This window comes from Passer montanus, unplaced genomic scaffold (assembly GCF_014805655.1).
Source record: "Passer montanus isolate IOZ18808 unplaced genomic scaffold, ASM1480565v1 scaffold277, whole genome shotgun sequence".
NCBI classification, from domain to species: Eukaryota; Metazoa; Chordata; class Aves; order Passeriformes; family Passeridae; genus Passer; species Passer montanus.
Genome location: NW_024367450.1, coordinates 57,419 through 76,938, shown reverse-complemented (window position 1 = coordinate 76,938; position 19,520 = coordinate 57,419). Strand labels below are relative to the sequence as shown.

Genomic DNA, 19,520 nt, shown 5'->3' with positions numbered 1-19,520 from the left:
GAACTTCCTGGCTGGGTTTATTTTTTTTTTAATTTTTATTTTTATTTTATGTTTTTATTTTTATTTTTATTTTTAATGTTTTTATTTTTATTTTTATTGTTTAATTATTTTTTATTTTTATTTTTTGTTTTTATGTTTAATTTTTTTAAATTCCCATTAAATGGGAATGATAAAATAAATATAATTTTTCCCATTAAATGGGAACAATAAGTACGATAAATATTACTTTTCTCATTAAATGGGAACCATAAAATAAATATTTTTTCCCATTAAATGGGAATGATAATTCTAATAAATATAATTTTCCCATTAACTGGGGATGATAATTTAAATATATTTTTTCCCATTAACTGGCCATGATAATTCCAATAAATATAATTTTCCCATGAAATGACAATGATAGTTACAATAAATATAATTTTCCCATTAACTGGGAATGATAATTTAAATATAATTTTTCCCATTAACTGGCCATGACAATTCCAATAAATATAATATAAATATATTTTTTCCCATTAACTGGCCATGACAATTCCAATAAATATAATATAAATATAATTTTTCCCATTAACTGGCCATGACAATTCCAATAAATATAATATAAATATATTTTTTCCCATTAACTGGCCATGACAATTCCAATAAATATAATATAAATATATTTTTTCCCATTAACTGGCCATGACAATTCCAATAAATATAATATAAATATATTTTTTCCCATTAACTGGCCATGACAATTCCAATAAATGTAATTTCTCCCGGTCGGATTTGCCCATGCCCTGGCGGTTCCCCCGGCTTTGCCAGGGCAGCGGGGCCAGGAGGGCGCGAGGGTCACGGGGGGCTCGGGTTACCAGGGCTGGAATTTGGGATCCCCCGGATCCGTTTGTCTTCCCCTAACGAGGGGCTGAAATCAGCGGGAGCCACCCAGGAATTCTGGTTTAAAGCCCAAAACCTCTGGGGCACATCTGGAATTGTGGGGGGGGACAAATCCCAGCGCCCGAGGCTCGGCGGGAGGGATTAACGAGCAAAGCCAGGCCTAGGGGTGTTACACCTCAAAAATCAGGGTTTGGCTGCCCCTTCTCGTGAGTTTATATATGTATTTAATTATATAAATATGCGTATATTTATATATATTTATAGATATAAATATATATTTTATTTATATATTTTATATACCAACTTTATACATTTATATTTTATATAGTTTTATATATTTTATATAATATTTTTATATTTTATATACACATTTTATACATTTATATTTTTATATAAATATATTTTATATATTTTATATATTTATATAATATTTTATATTTAAAACTATTATAATTTATATATTTATGTAATAATTTATATGACCTATTTCTGCTGAACCAGCCTAATAAAACAGCAGAACCCCCCTAAAATCGCAGGGGACAGCGCTCCCATCGCCCCCAGACCCAGACCCAAACCCCAGACCAAGACCCCAGACGAGCTCGCGAGGGAGCGCCGCTGGCGGGGGCCAGCTGCGCGGCCAGCCGCGCGGCCGCGGGGTCCCAGCGGGACGGGGTCCGGCGGAGGAGCCCCGCGGCGGCCGCGGCGGCCTCGGACATCGCGGGTCCCTCCGTGCCCCGTGTCCCCGCCCGTGTCACCCGCCAGCCCTCCCCCATCTGGGCACGCGGAGAGGGCTTCTCCTCTTCCTCCTCCTCCTCCTCCTCCTCCTCTGCTCTCCCTCCCCTCCGTGCCAAAATTTTTTTTTTTTTTTTTTTTGGGGATCGCGTTTCCAGCACCTCCCTCCACCTGTCCCTTCTCCGCGGGGTCTCGGCAGCCTTTAACCCTTTCCGGGAGTTTCGTCCCTGTCCCCAAAGGGTGGGAATTTGTTAATGCCGGTGGTCATATTTGGAGCGTCTCCTGTGGGGCATGTCCCACCTGCCTGGACAGGTAAGGAGAGTTTGGGAAGGCCAAACCCACAGGGAGAGGGGGGGAAATAAAAGGGAAAAAGGAAAAATAAAAAGGAAAAAGGAAAAATAAAAAAGGAAAAATAAAAAAGGGAGAAAAGGAAAAATAAAAAATAAAAAAAAAGAAAAAAGGAAAAATGGAAAAATAGAAAAGAAAAAAAGGAAAAATAAAAAAAGGAAAAAGGAAAAAGAAAGGAAAAAAGGAAAAATAAAAAAAAAGGAAAAAGGAAAAATAAAAAAAAAAGGAAAAAGGAAAAATAAAGGAAAAAAGGAAAAATAAAAAAGGGAAACAAGGAAAAATAAAAAAGGGAAAAAGGAAAAATTTTAAAAAAAGGAAAAAAGGGAAAAAAGAAAAAATAAAAAGGAAAAATAAAAAAGGGAAAAAGGAAAAATAAAAAAGGAAAAAAAGGAAAAAAGGAAAAAGGAAAAAATAAAAATAAAAAAGGAAAAAAGGGGAAAAAGGAAAAAGGAAAAATGAAAAAAGGAAAAATGGAAAAATAGAAAAGAAAAAAAGGAAAAATAAAAAAAGGAAAAAGGAAAAATAAAGGAAAAAAGGAAAAATAAAAAAGGGAAACAAGGAAAAATAAAAAAGGGAAAAAGGAAAAATTTTAAAAAAAGGAAAAAAGGGAAAAAAGAAAAAATAAAAAGGAAAAATAAAAAAGGGAAAAGGGAAAAATAAAAAAGGAAAAAAGGAAAAAGGAAAAAAATAAAAATAAAAAGGAAAAAAGAAAAAAGGAAAAATAAAAAAGGAAAGAAGGAAAAATAAAAAAGGAAAAGGCAACGTGAGTCCCTGCCAAGTAAACACCTGTTGCCCGTGAATTTATAGATTGATTAATGCCCGCTGGACACACACATCCTCTATTTCCCCGGGCTCCCAGCAGCTCCCTGTTGCTCCTCTCCCAAAATTCCCAACCCTACCCTGGGGGAAAAGGGGGAAAACCCGGGATGGGATCGGGAGGACGCTCCTTGTCCCGTCCTTGGGCTCTGGGCGCCGGGATCGTGTTCGGGGCAGGAATGCTGAGCCCGGAGAGCCGGGAAGAGCAGCCAGGGACGCCAGCCAGAGCCTGAGGGTTTATTTTAGAGCCGAGACTGAACCGGGAGCGCCCGGCATTCCTGCGGGGAGCTCAGTCCGCGGGCTGCTCGCCCCACTCCGCGTTGCACAGGTCGGTCTCGCAGCAGGAGTAGCGGGAGTTCAGCCGGGACTCGGCGTCCGACGCCCGCTCCCGGCCGCAGTTCAGGGCCGAGGTGCAGCCCTGCTGGTAGTAAATGGTCATCTTACCTGCGGGGGAGAGGAAAACGCCGGAAAAAATCAGATTTTGGGCCTTTGGGGAGAAGCCGAGCTCTGAAGTATAACCCCTCAAATCAAATCACATCTTGGTTTAACTAAGAGAAAAATAAAATCGGGTGATGCACGCATCGAGACAACCCCTGTCCCCCCAGGTTATTTGGAGAGTCTCCCCTTGGCTTAAAAACCAATTTTTGAAACTTTTTTGGGGCAAACTCCATGGCGAGGATGAACTCCACCATCTGGTGCTCCACCTCCTCATCCTCACTCACCCACGGGAGCGTTTGGTTTTCTTGGGATGGGGAGAATTTCCCTGCGGGGGAGGAGAGGATGGGAAAAGCCAAGGAGAGCCTTGAAAGGAGGGAAGGAGAGGATGGGAAAGCCAAGGAGAGCCCAAAAAGAGGGAAGGAGAAGATGGGAAAGCCAAGGAGAGCCCAAAAAAAGGGAAAGAGAGGATGGGAAAACCAAAGAGAGCCCGAAAGCAGGGAAGGAAAAGTGGGAATGCCAAGGAGAGCCTTGAAGGGAGGGAAGGAGAGGATGGAGAAAGACAAGGAGAGCCCAAAAGGAGGGAAGGAAAGATGGGAATGCCAAGGACAGGCTGAAAGGAGGGAAGGAAAGGATGGGAAAAGCCAAGGACAGCCCTGGAAGGAGGAAAGAAGGGGATGGGAATGCCAAGGAGAGCCCGAAAGGAGGGAAGGAGAGGTGGGAATGCCAAGGAGGGACCCACCCAGGCTGCTCCTGATGAGGGCACACTTCTCGCGGCGCTCGCAGGTCGTCACGTTGGCGCCCAGCAGGCAGCCGAGCGCGGGCACCTTGTACTTGCAGAGGTGGCACCGGAGCGCCTGGGCTGCGGCAGACGGGAAAAACCGGGATGAGCTCTGGGAAGAGGCGGGCAGAATCCCGCTCCCAGGGGGCTCAGTGGGATTTGTTTCCCCATCTCACCCGCTCCGATGCACAGGGCGAGGCTCAGCCCCAGCAGGAGCAGCTTCATGGTGGGGCGGGTCCCGGCGTCCATCCGCTGCCTGGAACGGGAAGGGCTCGGGAATGCTGGTCTGGGATGGGAATGGCTCGGGAATGCTGCTCCGGGATGGGTTCTGCTCCCTGGAATGAGAACAGGTCAGGAATTCTGCTCCGGGATGAGAAGGGCTCGGGAATGCTGGTCTGGGATGGGAATGGCTCGGGAATGCTGCTCCGGGATGGGTTCTGCTCCCTGGAATGAGAACAGGTCAGGAATTCTGCTCCGGGATCAGTTCTGCTCCCTGGAATGAGAACAGGTCAGGAATTCTGCTCTGGAATGAGAAGGGCTCGGGAATGCTGGTCTGGGATCAGTTCTGCTCCCTGGAACGGGAATGGATCTGGAATTCTGCTCTGGGATCAGAAGGGCTCAGGAATTCTGCTCTGGGATGAATTCCAGCCCAGGAATTGTGCTCTGGGATGATTGCAGTTCAGGAATTCTGCTCTGGGATGAGAAGGGCTCAGGAATTCTGCTCTGGGATAGGGCTTGGGAAAAGTAGGGATAAAAAACATGCAGCCGCCCAACGTGGGGCTCGAACCCACGACCCTGAGATTAAGAGTCTCATGCTCTACCGACTGAGCTAGCCGGGCTGCTAGATATCCACTTTTTTCACTATTTTTTAACAAAAAATATAAATGTCATTGAGTTCCTGTAAAATACTTAATTATCTAAAAATTAAACGGGCTTTTCTTTAAAAAAATATTACATTAAGGCTAAGAAATATACAAGTATAGAATATAAAAAGATATTTTAAATAGATTTAAAAATCTATTTAAATATCTATTTTTTAAAAATATATATTATTATATATGTAAAATATATTTTAAATATATTTTATATATTAAAATAATAAAATAAAAGCATATATCTATATAACATCTTTTATATGTTTTATATATACTAATATCTTTTATATATATAAAATATATAGAAATATATATATTTATCTACATGTAAATCTATATCTAGCTATAGATATATATCTATTTATATATTTATTATGTATTTTAATATACTATATATTTTATATATATATAAACATATTTTATATATCTCTATAAATATATAAATATCTTAATATATAAATGTATTTTATATATTAAAATACTTTTATGTTAAATATATTTTATAATATATAAATTATAAAATATAACATATATATAAAATATATAAATATATTTTTTTTTAAATTCAGTTGGCCATAAAACCGGTATTAAAATCCCCACTTCTCTGGCACTTTGAGAAGATGTTGGGATGACCCCCAAGGACACGGAGCCCCCAAAAAACCCCAAAATCCCCCAAAATCCGCTCCCTTACCCAACTCCGCTCCCGGGGCTCCCCAGCCCGCTCCCCCGTCCCTTTTATCCCCGCGCTGCCCTCGGGGCCTGAACGACCCCGGGAACAATGGACAGACACCTGGACAAACGGACACACACCTGGACAAACGGACACGCCCCCGGACAAACGGACACGCCCCCGCGTCCCTTTGTCCCCGCGTCCCCGAAGGGAACCGACCCAAAACCCCATAAATCAACCCCAAAAGCCCGAAAATCAACCCCAAAACCCCGCAAATCAACCCCAAAAACCCCGCAAATCAACCCCAAAAAACCCCGCAAATCAACCCCAAAAACCCGAAAATCAACCCCAAGACCCCGCAATTAATAATAATAATAATAATAATAATAATAATAATAATAATAATAGTAGCAGCAGTAGTAGTAGAAAGAATTTTTAAACAGACAAGTAAACAAATAATTAAACAAAAATTCAATAAATACAATTAATTAAATAAATATATATTAAATAAATAATTAAAATAAGAACGACGTTTAAACACTGAAAATAGTTAAGGAAAGGAGTAACGGCTTTAAAAATTATAATAAATAAAGGGTAAAAAGTGTAAATTTTGGGCACATAAGTAGAAAACACAAAAGAAGTAACCGCCCAACGTGGGGCTCGAACCCACGACCCTGAGATTAAGAGTCTCATGCTCTACCGACTGAGCTAGCCGGGCTGATGGCGTGTGACCCGATCGCGGCCCAGGAGAGCTAAAATCCAAACCGAGAAATGCGGAATTTTTGGGAATTTAGGCAGAAGACGCGGCCCCTCGCGCTGCTGCTTCCGCTGAAGCCAAAACCTTTAATTTTTTTTAATCCCAAAAAGCTTTTTTCCCCGTTCTAAAATTATTATTTCTATTTCTATTTCTATTTCTATTTCTATTTCTATTTCTATTTCTATTTCTATTATTTCTATTTCTATTTCTATTTCTATTTCTATTTCTATTTCTATTTCTATTATTTCTATTATTTCTATTTCTATTTCTATTTCTATTTCTATTTTTTATTATTATTTTTAATATTACTGTTACTATTACTTTTACTATTATTCCTCCTTCAACCGTTATTCCCCCTTTCAAAAGTTTTATCCCTCCCTTTTTTTTTTTTTCAAATTATCGCTCCCTCTCCCAAATCACTTTTACAAATTATCGTTCCCTTTTTCAATTTATTTCCCTTTTTCCATTTTTAAAAAAATATATTTCTCAATAAAAGGTGGACCTGGGGCAGGTGGGAGGGGACGTCTGGCGGGAAGAGCGAGGTACAAAAAGGGGAGAAAAGGGGTGTTTTGGGGGTTGGGAGATGTTAAATTCTGGAAAGATGACTTAAAAAAAAAAAGAGATATTTAGAACAAAATCCTCCTTCCCTGACCGGGAATCGAACCCGGGCCGCGGCGGTGAGAGCGCCGAATCCTAACCACTAGACCACCAGGGAGCTGCGATGAGCGCCTTATCTCCTAAAAAACGACCCAAACTGAGGAGTTTTGGGTTAAATCTGCCAAAAAAAGGGTTCCTGTGCGTTTTCCCCCCTTTTTGTCACCCTCCAAGCTCCAAAACCCCCCCAATTTAACCCATTCTTGCCTCACCCCCACGCCGGCTCCTCCTCGGTCCTTTTCAAACACCTGGCAGCGCAAAATTACCCGAAAAAAGCCATTTTTACCCCCGCCCTGTCCCAAACTAAACTAGAACCGAGGAGTTTTCCCGATTTTCCGGAGTTTGGGCTCATCCCCGTGCTTTCCACACAGGGGAAAAGACCCTAAAATCCAGGAAAAAAAGCAAATTATGGACATTCCAACAGTTCAACCTTTGAATTTCCGAGGATTTTGGGTCATTTTAGTGATTTTTTTTCCCTTCAGGCAGCGCTGTCAGCCCAGCTCTGCTGGAGGAATTGGAATAAAAGCGGGGGAGGGTGAGGGGGGTGAATTCCAGCAGGGAAAAGGCCCAAATTTCTGGAAAAATGGGGAACACGGAGCCAAGAACTCCGACAAAAGCAGGGCCGGGAGGGAGCGCGGGGATCCGGCTGCGGTTCCAGGTCACGTCCCAAGAACAAACAATTCCATCCGGGAGCAGGAGCCCGTGACTGCAGCCTCCTCCTCCTCTCCCTCTCCAGAAATCATTTTATTTTATTTTATTTTATTTTATTATTTTATTTTATTTTATTTTATTTTATTTTATTTTATTTTATTTTATTTTATTTTATTTTATTTTATTTTATTTTATTTTATTTTATTTTATTTTATTTTATTTTATTTTATTTTATTTTATTGAGCTTCTCCTGGGTACGAACAACCCGAGGAATGGCTGGGTTTGAAAGTCGGAAATTTTCAAATTTCCTTTTCTCTCCTCCCCATCTTGGCCGGGAATGGACAAAAACGGGGTTCGGTGAAGCAGCGGGATGGAAAAATGGAATTAACCCTGTGATTATTTGATTTTTTTTCCATAATTTCCCCTCTGGGAAGCAGACGCAAGGAACGCTGCACGCAACCCCAGCAGCTCAGAACCCCCAAAATCACCCCAAAATTAAACCCCAGCTGGGTGGGAAAGGGAGTTAATTACCCCAAAATCACCCCAAAATTTAACCCCAGGCTGGGTGGAAAAGGGAGTTAATTACCCCAAAATCACCGCAAAATTAAACCCCGGCTGGGTGGAAAAGGGAGTTAATTACCCCAAAACAATCGTGTTTCTGCCTGGTTTCGAACCAGGGACCTTTCGCGTGTTAGGCGAACGTGATAACCACTACACTACAGAAACCTGAACGCCTGCACCCCCGGGAAAGAATTTCGTGGGAATTAAATTTAAACTTAAAAAAAAAAAAAAGTTTATTTTTCCTTTGACCTCTGGTAAAGAATTCCCTGGAAATTAAAAAATAAAAATAAATAAACAAAACAAAGTTTATATCTCCTTTTACTGTCATTGTTGTCTACATCTCTTCGCCTTTTTTTTTTCCTTCCTTCCTTCCTTTTTTTTTTCCTCAAAATCCACCTGGGGCCCTGAAAATAAGGGGGAAAAAAACCCCAAAACTTTGCTGTTTCTGCCCGGTTTCGAACCGGGGACCTTTCGCGTGTGAGGCGAACGTGATAACCACTACACTACAGAAACCTGCACGCCCCAACGGGCGGGAAAGAATTCCCTGGGAATTAAAAAAAATAAAATAATTTTTTTTAAAGTTTATTTTTCCTTTTACTGGCACTGCTGTCTACATCCCTTGGACCTTTTTTTTCCTTCCTTCCTTTTTTTGATTTTTTTTTCCCCCAAACCCACCCGGGGCCCCGAAAATAACGGGGGAAAAAACCCCAAAACTTTGCTGTTTCTGCCCGGTTTCGAACCGGGGACCTTTCGCGTGTGAGGCGAACGTGATAACCACTACACTACAGAAACGCCACGGCAAGGGGGTTTTGTGTCTTTTCTGGAATATCGGGCATCCAAATTCCCTCTGGGGCGGCTCCAAAAACTCTCCAAACCCTGGGAGAAAAGCTGCCCTAGTGACTTCTAATTCCCTTCATTTAAATTTTCTAATATTCAAATTATTAAATTTTAATAAAAGTATTACATGGTTAAAATTTTACAATATTACATTTTATAACATTAATTTTAAATATTAAATTCTTTAAATCACGAAGATTGGGATCACCGGGCATTGGAGCACCCCGAGGTTTGAAATTATGATTTTTGAAGAATTCAGCCGTTTTTTAGAATTTTTTTTCCTGAACGGGAATCCGGCCCACGGCGATGGATCCTCACCACTAGGGAGGACAATTTTAAGATAAATCCTATTGTTTAAACTAATTTTGCTATTTTTATTGACTATATTTAATCATTTTTATTGGTTTCTCCTATTTTTGATTGATTCTCTAATTACCTTGAATTATTATTTGGGGGAATTTTAAAATTAATTTCCATTTCTCCACCATTTTTCCTATTTTTGATTCTTTCCGCGCCAGGAGCGAAGCGGCGGCCCGAGGCCGATGGGAAGAGCGCATTTGGAGCGAATTTTGGCTGTAAAAAAACCGCCGTGAACGGTAAAATTTGGGGTAAAAGCAGCTCCCTGGTGGTCTAGTGGTTAGGATTCGGCGCTTTCACCGCCGCGGCCCGGGTTCGATTCCCGGTCAGGGAAGGAGGGCTCAAAGTTTTCCTCAAAAACAAAGAGAATTCCTCAATTCCAGCCGGATTATGAACCGAAATAAACCAGTTTTGACTCATAAACACGAATCTTTACCACCAACAGATAAAATTGAAAATTAAATGGTTTCGCCCTATAAATAAGTCATTTTATTTTTTTATTTTCTTTTGCCGGCACCAGATAACGCAGTAAAAATTAAAGAGTTTAGTGCCATAAATATGTCATTTGATTTTTTTTAATTTTCTTTTGCCAGCACCAGACAACGCAGTAAAAATTAAAGAGTTTCGCCCTATAAATATGTCTTTTTTTTTTGTTTGTTTTGGCCGCACCAGATAACGCAGTAAAAATCAAACACTTTCGTCCTATAAATACACGTTTTTTGGGTTTTCGGGTTTTTTTCTTTTGCCTTGAGGGAATTAGGACTAATGCTGGGAAACGAAAATAATTAAAAAAAACTTTTTGCGATGTGTTTCTGCCCGGTTTCGAACCGGGGACCTTTCGCGTGTGAGGCGAACGTGATAACCACTACACTACAGAAACGCGCCGCGTCCCCAGCTCCGAACCTGCCGCCCTCAAAACCAAAAAAAAAAAATAAAACCACATTCAAAAAAAAACATCAAAAATTCAACAAAAATACAAAAACCCCGTTTTTTGGCCCAGAATCCCGCCAGCTCTCAGGCAGCTCCACCCCTCTCAGAGCCCGCGGGGATTTGTCCCAGCGGGGAAGATTTTAAGGGCCGGTTTTGATCGCGGAGGGAGAATTGGCGGAAAATCAGAATTTGCCGGGTGGCAGAGGGGTTTTTTCAGCCTTTTCCACCCCAAAAGGATCTGGCTGCTGAGGGATTCGGGGAAAATGGGTGGAGTTGTTATAATTTATACACCAAATTTTGTATCTGCAGCCCAAGTTTCCCAGCAGCCCGGCTAGCTCAGTCGGTAGAGCATGAGACTCTTAATCTCAGGGTCGTGGGTTCGAGCCCCACGTTGGGCGTTAAAAATTTTCTCCTTTTTTCCTTCAATCTGACCTTACTCTTCATTTACTATAACTTTAAATTATTATAATTTCTAAAATATCGTTATTTTAAAATTATTATTCTTCCCTGTCTTTTTTTAATTGCAATTTTTAAAGTTGTTATCCCAGGTTTTGTTATTTCATTCTTCTTCAAGTCATTCCTGCTTTTCGAAATTATTGTTCCTTTTCCTAAATCCTTTTTGCTTTGTAAATTATTGTTCCTTTTTAGATATAATAATAATAATAATAATAATAATAATAATAATATCATCATTCCTTTTAAAATTATTATTTTTGTTACGCAGGGTTTTCTTATTTTTATTCGGTGAGACTGACTGTTCCTTTCAGAAATCATTATTCCATTTTTAAATACTTTTCTCCTCAAATATTATTTCTTTTTAATTTTTTTTTCCTTTTAACAACCATTATTATTCCATCTTTTTAATAATTACCTTTAATTAGCATTTTAAAAGCCCCCACAAAACAACGCAAAAAAAAGCGAAAAAAGTAAAACCAAACACCCCCTCAAAAAAAAGAAAAAAAAAAAAAGAACAAAACCTGATTTAAAATCCCCGATTTGCTCTGTTTTGCCTCAAATTCTCGCCGTCAGGATGGCCGAGTGGTCTAAGGCGCCAGACTCAAGGATTCACCTTCCCTCGGGATTTCTGGTCTCCTAATGGAGGCGTGGGTTCAAATCCCACTCCTGACAGCGCTGCTTTTTGGGGAAAATTAAAAAAAAAATCCTTTTTTCCTGCTGTGCTTTCCCTTTATTAAAATTATTATTCCTTCGTACATTATTATTTCCGGGTTTAAATTGTTACGTCCATTTTAAAATCATTATTCCCATTTTCAAAATAATAATCTCTTCCTAAACATTCATTTTCCCCCTATAAAATTGCCCTTCCTTTTCCAATTATTAATCCTCTTTTTTGAAGTATTTATCCCCTTTTCTCAAATTATTATTCCGTTTATCAAGTGATTATTCCTTTTTCAAATTTTTTCCCCCTTTTCCATATCGTGGCTCTTTTTAAAAATCTTGTTCCCTTTCGAAATTATTACCACCTGTAAATAATTCCTAATGCATAACAAACAATTCAACCCCTCGATAATCGCCATAGTTTAATTTCAGTGCTCAGCTGAAATTATTTCAGCACAGCTGGTGAACGCCTTTAATATAAAAGTAATCGAAAAAAATTCAATTAGCATTATTGCTTATTAATTAATTTATTTATTCATTTCTCAGGAGCAGCTGGAAGGGGGCGTCTCGCGGGAGAGGAGAGGCGTAAAAAAGAGGAGAAAAGGCGTGTTTTGGGGGTTAGGAGATGCTTAAATAGATTTTTCCCAAAAATTAATTTTTTTTCAGCGGAAACAAAAGTTTCCTTCCCTGACCGGGAATCGAACCCGGGCCGCGGCGGTGAGAGCGCCGAATCCTAACCACTAGACCACCAGGGAGCTGCGATCAGCGCCTTATCTCCCGAGGAACGACCTAAACTGAAGATTTTTGGGTTAAATGCGCTAAAAAAAGGGTCTCTGTGTGTTTTCTCCCCCATTTTTCTCATCCTCAAAACGGCAAAAGCCTCCCCCGACCTCAAACCCGCATTTCTCCGACCCAGCTGCGGCTTCTCCTTGCAGGAAAAGGGAGATGGCGGAAATGGTGGAGAAATTATGGAGGAAATGATGGAGGAAATGATGCAGAAATTATGAAGAAAATGATGGCAAAGTGCTGGAGAAATTATGGAGGAAAATTTGGAGAAATCGTGGAGGAAATGATGCAGAAATTATGAAGAAAATGATGGCAAAATGCTGGAGAAATTATGGAGGAAATTTTGGAGAAATCGTGGAGGAAATTATGGAGGAAATGATGCAGAAATGATGCAGAAATGATGGAGACATGATGGAGAAATTATGGAGAAAATTATACAGAAAATTATACAGAAAATTATGCAGAAATGATGGAGAAAATTATGGAGAAATTATCGAAAAATTATGGAGAAATTATCTAGAAATCATGGAGGAAATTATGGAGAAATTATGGAGAAATTATGGAGAAAATTATAGAGAAAATTATACAGAAAATTGTGCAGAAATGATGGAGAAATTATGTAGAAATGATGGAGGAAATTATGAGGAAATTATGGAGAAAATTATGCAGAAAATGATGGAGGAAATTATGAAGAAAATTATGCAGAAAATTATGGAGAAAATTTTGGAGAAATTCTGAAGAAAATCATTGAGAAAATGATGCAGAAAATGATGCAGAAATGATGGAGAAATAATGGAGAAATGATGGAGGAAATGATGGAGAAATTATGCAGAAAATGATGCAGAAAATTATGCAGAAATTATGGAGAAATTATGGAGGAAATTATGGAGAAATGATGGAGAAAATGATGCAGAAAATTATGAAGAAAATTATGGAGGAAATTATGGAGAAATTATGGAGAAAACGATGCAGAAACGATGCAGAAATTATAAAGAAATAATGGAGAAAAGGGAATTTCCCACCCGAATCCTCCGAGGCGGAAAGCTCAGCGCCGCTGAGGGTCCCGCCCGGGGGTCTCAGGGGCACAGGCTGAACTGGCACCCCCTCCCCAGGCACAGCAGGGGCAGCACCCTCTCCCCCCCAAAGCTCGCCGGCGCGTAGGCGAACATCGGCGCCTCGCCGCCCGCGTCCACGAACGCCACTCGCCCGCCCTCGTAGTCCAGGTAGACCCCCACCACCTCGGGCGCCCGCGGCAGGGCGATGGGCACGCCGGGCGACGCCAGCGCCTGGCAGCGGCCCCCGCAGAGCCCCACGGCCCAGACGCCCAGCTCGGGCCTGACGCCGAGCCGGCCTTTCCTGGCCACGGACTCGCGGGCCACGCCGACGGCCCAGGCGGCGCCGCGGCCCACCCGCACCTCCCAGTAGTGGCGGCCGGAGGCGAAGGCCTGGCGGCCCAGCACGCAGCGCGACGAGTCGAAGCGTTTGGGGTGGTCGGGCACGGCTCGGCGCGCGTCGGCCCAGCGCACGCTCTTGCCGTCCTCGGAGAGGGCGAGGCGCGGGTGCGCCGTGTCGGGATCCAGCGTCAGGCTGACTGCGGGGCGAGGGAGGCCGGTGGGCCTGGGGCCGCGAGGGCTTGGGGTGGCGTTTGTTCCACCTTGGGGTCGGGTTTGTCACACATTTGGGGTCGGGTTTGTTCCACCTTTGGGGTTGGGTTTGTCACACATTTGGGGTCGGGTTTGTCCCATCTTTAGGGTCGGGTTTGTTCCACCTTTGGGGTTGGGTTTGTCACACATTTGGGGTCGGGTTTGTCCCATCTTTAGGGTCGGGTTTGTCCTACTTTCGGGGTGGGGTTTGTTCCACCTTTGGGGTTGGGTTTGTCACACATTTGGGGTTGGGTTTGTCACACATTTGGGGTCGGGTTTGTCACACATTTGGGGTCGGGTTTGTTCCACATTTGGGGTTGGGTTTGTTCCACATTTGGGGTCGGGTTTGTCACACATTTGGGGTCGGGTTTGTCCCATCTTTAGGGTCGGGTTTGTCCTACTTTCGGGGTGGGGTTTGTTCCACCTTTGGGTCGGGGTTGTCACACATTTGTTCCACCTTTGGGTCGGGGTTTAGGGTCGGGTTTGTCCTACTTTCGGGGTGGGGTTTGTTCCACCTTTGGGGTTGGGTTTGTTCCACCACATTTGGGGTTGGGTTTGTTCCACATTTGGGGCTGGGTTTGTCCCATCTTTAGGGTCAGGTTTGTCCTACTTTCGGGGTGGGGTTTGTTCCACCTTTGGGGTGGGGTTGATTCCACATTTGAGATTGGGTTTGTCACACATTTGAGGTGGGGTTTATTCCATTTTTGGGATTGGGTTTATTCCACATTTGGGGTCAGGTTTGTCCCACATTTGGGGTTGGGTTTATTCCACATTTGGGGTGGGGTTTATTCCATTTTTGGGATTGGGTTTATTCCACATTTGGGGTCAGGTTTGTCCCACATTTGGGGTTGGGTTTATTCCACATTTGGGGTGGGGTTTATTCCATTTTTGGGATTGGGTTTATTCCACATTTGGGGTCAGGTTTGTCCCACATTTGGGGTTGGGTTTGTGCCACCTTTGGGGTTGGGTTTGTCCCACATTTGGGGTTGGGTTTGTCCCACATTTGGGGTTGGGTTTCTCCCACCTTCCCCTGTCTGGGAGACTCCAGGGGTGTTTTGTGGGATTGGGAGAGCAGAAAAGGGACATTTGAAGAGAAATTTTTCCCTTTGAAAAGGGAAAAATCGCAGAGAAATTCTGCAATCCAAAAGGGAAATTTGAAGAGAAATTTTTCCCTTTGAAAAGGGAAAAATCACAGAGAAATTCTGCAATCCAAAAGAGAAATTTGCAGAGAAATTTTTCCCTTTGAAAAGGGAAAAATCACAGAGAAATTCTGCAATCCAAAAGAGAAATTTGCAGAGAAATTTTTCCCTTTGAAAAGGGAAATTGGGAGAGCAGATTAAGGGAAACCCCAGCAAAGGGAATTTGGCTCAGAGCAAAAACGAGGCTCTGGAGTGTGGGGGTTTTCCTTTCTGGAGTTTCCACGTGGAAATATCTGGGATTTTCACCTTTGAGGGGCGATTTCCCAAGGTGACACAGCTCCACCCCCTTCCCTGGCCCCTCCATACCTTGGAACTTCCTCAGCGTCTCTTTGAGGGTGAATTTTTCCTGGGCCAGCCCCGTGGGCTCCTCTGCCAGCTCTGCTGGAGTCTCCCCGGGCTCGGGGGCGCTCTGCTGCTCCAGCCTGGAAAGCAGGAGAGGATTTTCCCCACAAAAACAGGGAATGGTGGGACTGGAGAGGCAGCCAGGCCCTGGGAAGGCCTGGAAGGTCCCTCCCAACCCAAACCACCCCGAATTTCCACGATTTTATAACCCCCTTCCTCTCGGGTTTGGCGTCTGCAGGAGGTTTTTGGGATCTGCTCCTCATCGAGGAGATCCTGGAGAACATTTCCTGACCCAGCCGTGGCTGAGGAATCCCTGGATGGGGAAGATTTTCTGCCAGTGGAAATCAGGGAATAAAAGCGAATTTCCTCCTTCCCACCCCTCAATCTGAAGGGGACACGAGCAGATCTGCTCAAGGGTGGGGGGATCCCCTCGGAATTTACCCCTCCTGCCTGCTGGCTCCCCGTGTTTGGCACAGCTCATCCCTCCAGGGAGGAGTTCAGGGATCAGGGAGCGGCCGCAGCAGAGCTGGGGGCACCTTCCCCCCATCCCAGTACCTGGCCCCGGCCTCCAGCACCCCAACTCTCCCGGTGACGCTGGGGTTTTGGGGTTTTGGGGTCGGGAAAGCGGCAGGAATGCGGGCGAGGAGGAGCCACAAACCTGCTGAGGATGTCGCTGCTGTCCTGCAGGGGAGACAGACAGACAGACAGACAGACACGTCAGAGCGGGGTGGGAAACCAGGGAGGGCTCTGGGGCGACCCGGGGGCGCTGCCCGGCCCTAAGGAGGGGGTCTGGATCTGCGGGAATCCGGGAGAGGCCTCAAGGAGCAGCCGGAGGGGCGTGGCGGCTGCTGCTGAACCCCTCTGCTCGTTTGAATATTGGGGTGTTTGAATGTTTGGCTGCTTGTTTGAATATTGGGGTGTTTGTTTGAATATTGGGGTGTTTGAATGTTTGGTTGTTTGAGTGTTTGACTGTTTGAATGTTTGACTGAAAGTTTGGGTGTTTGAATGTTTTGCTCTTTAAATGTGTGGCTGTTTAAATATTTGGGTCTTTAAATGTTTGACTGTTTGAATGTTTGGCTGTTTGAATGTTTGACTGTTTGAATGTTTGGCTGTTTGTTTGAGTATTTGGTTGTTTGAATGTTTGGGTCTTTAAATGTTTGACTGTTTGAGCGTTTAGCTGTTTAAATATTTGGTTGTTTGAATGTTTGGCTGTTTAAATGTGTGGCTGTTTAAATGTTTGTCTGTTTGAATGTTTGGTTGTTTGAATGATTAGGTGTCTAAATATTTGGATATTTGAATATTTAGGCATTTGAATGTTTGGCTGTTTGAATGTTTGGATATTCGAATATTTCGTCATTTGAATGTTTGGGTCTTTAAATGTTTGACTGTGAATGTGTGGCTGTTTAAATGTTTGGTTGTTTGAATGTTTGACTGAATGTTTGAATGTTTGGTTGTTTGAATGTGTGGCTGTTTAAATGTTTGGGTGTTTAAATGTTTGGTTGTTAAAAGGTTTGGTTGTTTGAGTGTTTGTTTAAATGTTTGACTGTTTGAAAGTTTGGGTGGTTGAATGTTTGGTTGTTTGAGTGTTTGGCTGTTCCAATGTTTGGATATTCGAATATTTCATCATTTGAATGTCTGGATTTTTTTGCTATTTGAATTTTTTCACATTTGATTATTTAATTCTCAAACCAGGGCCGGGCTCGGGTGGTGGCTTTGGTGACAACCCCCAGGCCAGGGGGAGCACCAGCTGTTTCCAGCTGTGGCCAAGGCACCCCAACCATTGCTGGGGGGGTCCCTCTGGACAGGGGTGAACCCCAGGGAGCTGGGGGTGACCCATGACCTCCCAATGGGATGACTTTGTGTGACACTGAATAACTATGGGGGGAAAATGGGATTTAAAAGGAGTTTTCACATCTCCAGGGTGAACCCCAGCGAGCTGGGGGTGACCCAGGACCTCCCAATGGGACGACTTTGTGTGACACTGAATAATTACGGGGGGAAAATGGGATTTAAAAGGAGTCCAGCCGCTCCCGCAGCTCCCGCAGCCGCCGCCGCAGCCGCTGCCGCTCCGCCGCCACCCGCGCCTGCCGGGGAGCGCCGGAGGGGCCGGATTTTACAGGGAGAAACCCGGCAGAGGGGGCTGGAGGGGGATTGGGACCCCCAGGAATCCCAGGGATCTGGTAAAGGCTGGGGAGGATCTAGAGAAATTGACACTGAATAATTACGGGGGGAAAATGGGATTTAAAAGGAGTTTTCACATCTCCAGGGAGAAACGCAGCCCATGGGAGCGCCCCTGGTGTGTTCTGGGTGCTCTGCCGGCCCCTTCCTGCCCAAACCTGGGATTTTCCTTGGGAAAATCGCGGTTTTGTGGTCTGAGGGCTCACCTGCAGGAGCTCCCAGGGCGGCTGCCGGCACTTCTCCTCCAGCTCCTGGATCTGCCGGCCCGCGGCGGCGATCTGCTCGGCGAGCCGGCCGCTGCTCTCCTCCCCTCTCCGCGCGATGTCCCGCTCCAGCCCGGCCAGCCGCGCCAGGAGCAGCCGCTCCTGCCCCGCCAGCTCTCTCTCTCTTTCTTTATTTCTCTCTTTATTTCTTTCTCTCTTTCTCTCTTTTTCTCCCTTTCTCTTTCTTTCTCTCTTTCTTTCTTTTCTCTCTTTCTTTCTCTCTCTCTTTCTCTCTTTTTCTCTCTTTCTCTCTTTTTTCTTTCTCTCTTTTTCTTTCTTTCTTTTTCTTTCTTTCTTTCTCTTTGTCTCTCTTTGTCTCTCTGTCTCTCTTTGTCTTTCTGTCTTTCTTTCTTTCTTTCTTTCTTTCTTTCTTTCTTTCTCTCTCTCTCTCTCTTTCTTTATTTCTCTCTTTATTTCTTTCTCTCTTTCTCTCTTTTTCTCCCTTTCTCTTTCTTTCTCTCTTTCTTTCTTTTCTCTCTTTCTTTCTCTCTCTCTTTCTCTCTTTTTCTCTCTTTCTCTCTTTTTTCTTTCTCTCTTTTTCTTTCTTTCTTTTTCTTTCTTTCTTTCTCTTTGTCTCTCTGTCTCTCTGTCTCTCTTTGTCTTTCTTTCTTTTTCTTTCTTTCTTTCTTTCTTTCTTTCTTTCTTTCTTTCTTTCTTTCTTTCTTTCTTTCTCTCTCTCTCTTTTTCTCTCTTTCAGTCTTTCTTTTCTTTATTTTATTTTCTTTCTTTTCTTTCTTTTCCCCATTTCTTTCTTTTTTCCCCCATTTCCAGGAGGGGACTGTCTGCAAATCCTTTTCCCCCCGCTCCGTAAACTTCGCACCCAAAAGGCTCCGGACCTTTGGACGAGGGAAGGCGCAGAACAAACCCATAAAGAGATCGGTGAAAAGGCAAAACACGGCCAAAAAAAAAAAAACCGCAATGGGGAAATTCCCGTTTTCTCTCTTTTGGCAGGGGGGATCTGGGGGCGTGCCCCACTTGTGAGCGCACGGAGGGAGGGGAAAACTCACAAAAAACGGGAAAAAAAACCAGGTTTGGGTCGGAGACCTAAATTCAGGGGGAGAAATCCTTCCCGGCGAGGGCGGTGGGAGGGAAGAGGGAAGAGGGAAGAGGGAAGAGTCGCTCACCAGCAAGTCCGAGCTCTTCTCTTCCTCCGCCGCCTTCATCGCCAGCATCTCTTCCCTCTTTTCCCTGAGGATCTGCGCCTGAGCCTGGAATTTCTCCTGAGCGGGGCAGAAACAGCGGCTGGGCGCCTCTCCCTCCATCCGGGGATGGGTGGGGAGGGGGAAAACCGGAAAAAAATCGGGAAAAAAATCCGGGAAAAAATCCGCAAAAAATCCGCAAAAAATCCGGGGAAAATACCGGAAAAAATCCGGAAAAATACCGGAAAAAATCCGAAAAAAAATCCGGAAAAAATCCGCAAAAAATGCCGAAAAAAATCCGAAAAAATCCGCAAAAAAACCCCAAACCTCGGCGAGGCAAGCCGCGCTCCCCCGGCCTCGCCTTTCCCCCTCCGTCCCCCTCCTCCGTGCCCAGGGCTCCCACCTTGCGCTCCTGCGCCGCCTCCTCGATGGGCACGGCGGCGTGCAGCCGGTGCCGCGGCGAGCGGCGGCACACGCGGCACACGGGGCTCCGCTCCTCCTCGCAGAACAGCTTCAGCGCCTCGCCGTGCCGCCGGCACAGCGGCTCGGCGCCCGCCGCCCCCCCCCGTCG

The 19,520-nt window shown here is 44.0% G+C and overlaps 1 protein-coding gene and 11 non-coding genes across 12 annotated transcripts in view; 3 read left to right on the top strand and 9 right to left on the bottom strand.

Moving 5' to 3' along the window:
* Positions 1-4,757: 4,757 nt before the first annotated feature.
* Positions 4,758-4,830, bottom strand: TRNAK-CUU. Its single transcript has one exon. It is a non-coding gene; the product is annotated as a tRNA-Lys (tRNA).
* A 1,351-nt stretch (positions 4,831-6,181) lies between these two features.
* Positions 6,182-6,254, bottom strand: TRNAK-CUU. The gene has a single exon. It is a non-coding gene; the product is annotated as a tRNA-Lys (tRNA).
* A 682-nt stretch (positions 6,255-6,936) lies between these two features.
* TRNAE-CUC lies at positions 6,937-7,008 on the bottom strand. The gene has a single exon. It is a non-coding gene; the product is annotated as a tRNA-Glu (tRNA).
* Positions 7,009-8,251: 1,243 nt separating this feature from the next.
* TRNAV-AAC lies at positions 8,252-8,324 on the bottom strand. Its single transcript has one exon. It is a non-coding gene; the product is annotated as a tRNA-Val (tRNA).
* Positions 8,325-8,599: 275 nt separating this feature from the next.
* TRNAV-CAC lies at positions 8,600-8,672 on the bottom strand. Its single transcript has one exon. It is a non-coding gene; the product is annotated as a tRNA-Val (tRNA).
* A 206-nt stretch (positions 8,673-8,878) lies between these two features.
* On the bottom strand, positions 8,879-8,951 carry TRNAV-CAC. Its single transcript has one exon. It is a non-coding gene; the product is annotated as a tRNA-Val (tRNA).
* A 664-nt stretch (positions 8,952-9,615) lies between these two features.
* On the top strand, positions 9,616-9,687 carry TRNAE-UUC. Its single transcript has one exon. It is a non-coding gene; the product is annotated as a tRNA-Glu (tRNA).
* A 473-nt stretch (positions 9,688-10,160) lies between these two features.
* Positions 10,161-10,233, bottom strand: TRNAV-CAC. The gene has a single exon. It is a non-coding gene; the product is annotated as a tRNA-Val (tRNA).
* Positions 10,234-10,608: 375 nt separating this feature from the next.
* TRNAK-CUU lies at positions 10,609-10,681 on the top strand. Its single transcript has one exon. It is a non-coding gene; the product is annotated as a tRNA-Lys (tRNA).
* Positions 10,682-11,307: 626 nt separating this feature from the next.
* On the top strand, positions 11,308-11,411 carry TRNAL-CAA. Its single transcript has 2 exons — positions 11,308-11,345; positions 11,366-11,411. It is a non-coding gene; the product is annotated as a tRNA-Leu (tRNA).
* A 517-nt stretch (positions 11,412-11,928) lies between these two features.
* LOC120503978 (E3 ubiquitin-protein ligase TRIM39-like) overlaps positions 11,929-19,520 on the bottom strand; it is a 9,291-nt gene continuing 1,699 nt past the window's right edge. The window contains exons 3-8 of the mRNA XM_039713078.1: positions 19,353-19,497; positions 18,935-19,030; positions 17,754-17,984; positions 16,028-16,050; positions 15,334-15,449; positions 11,929-13,776 (exon numbers count right to left, since the gene is read on the bottom strand). Of these exons, the coding sequence (XP_039569012.1) occupies positions 13,262-13,776; positions 15,334-15,449; positions 16,028-16,050; positions 17,754-17,984; positions 18,935-19,030; positions 19,353-19,497 (1,126 nt within the window). The 3' untranslated portion in view covers positions 11,929-13,261. The remainder of the gene's footprint in view (positions 13,777-15,333; positions 15,450-16,027; positions 16,051-17,753; positions 17,985-18,934; positions 19,031-19,352; positions 19,498-19,520) is intronic.
* Positions 12,083-12,154, bottom strand: TRNAE-CUC. The gene has a single exon. It is a non-coding gene; the product is annotated as a tRNA-Glu (tRNA).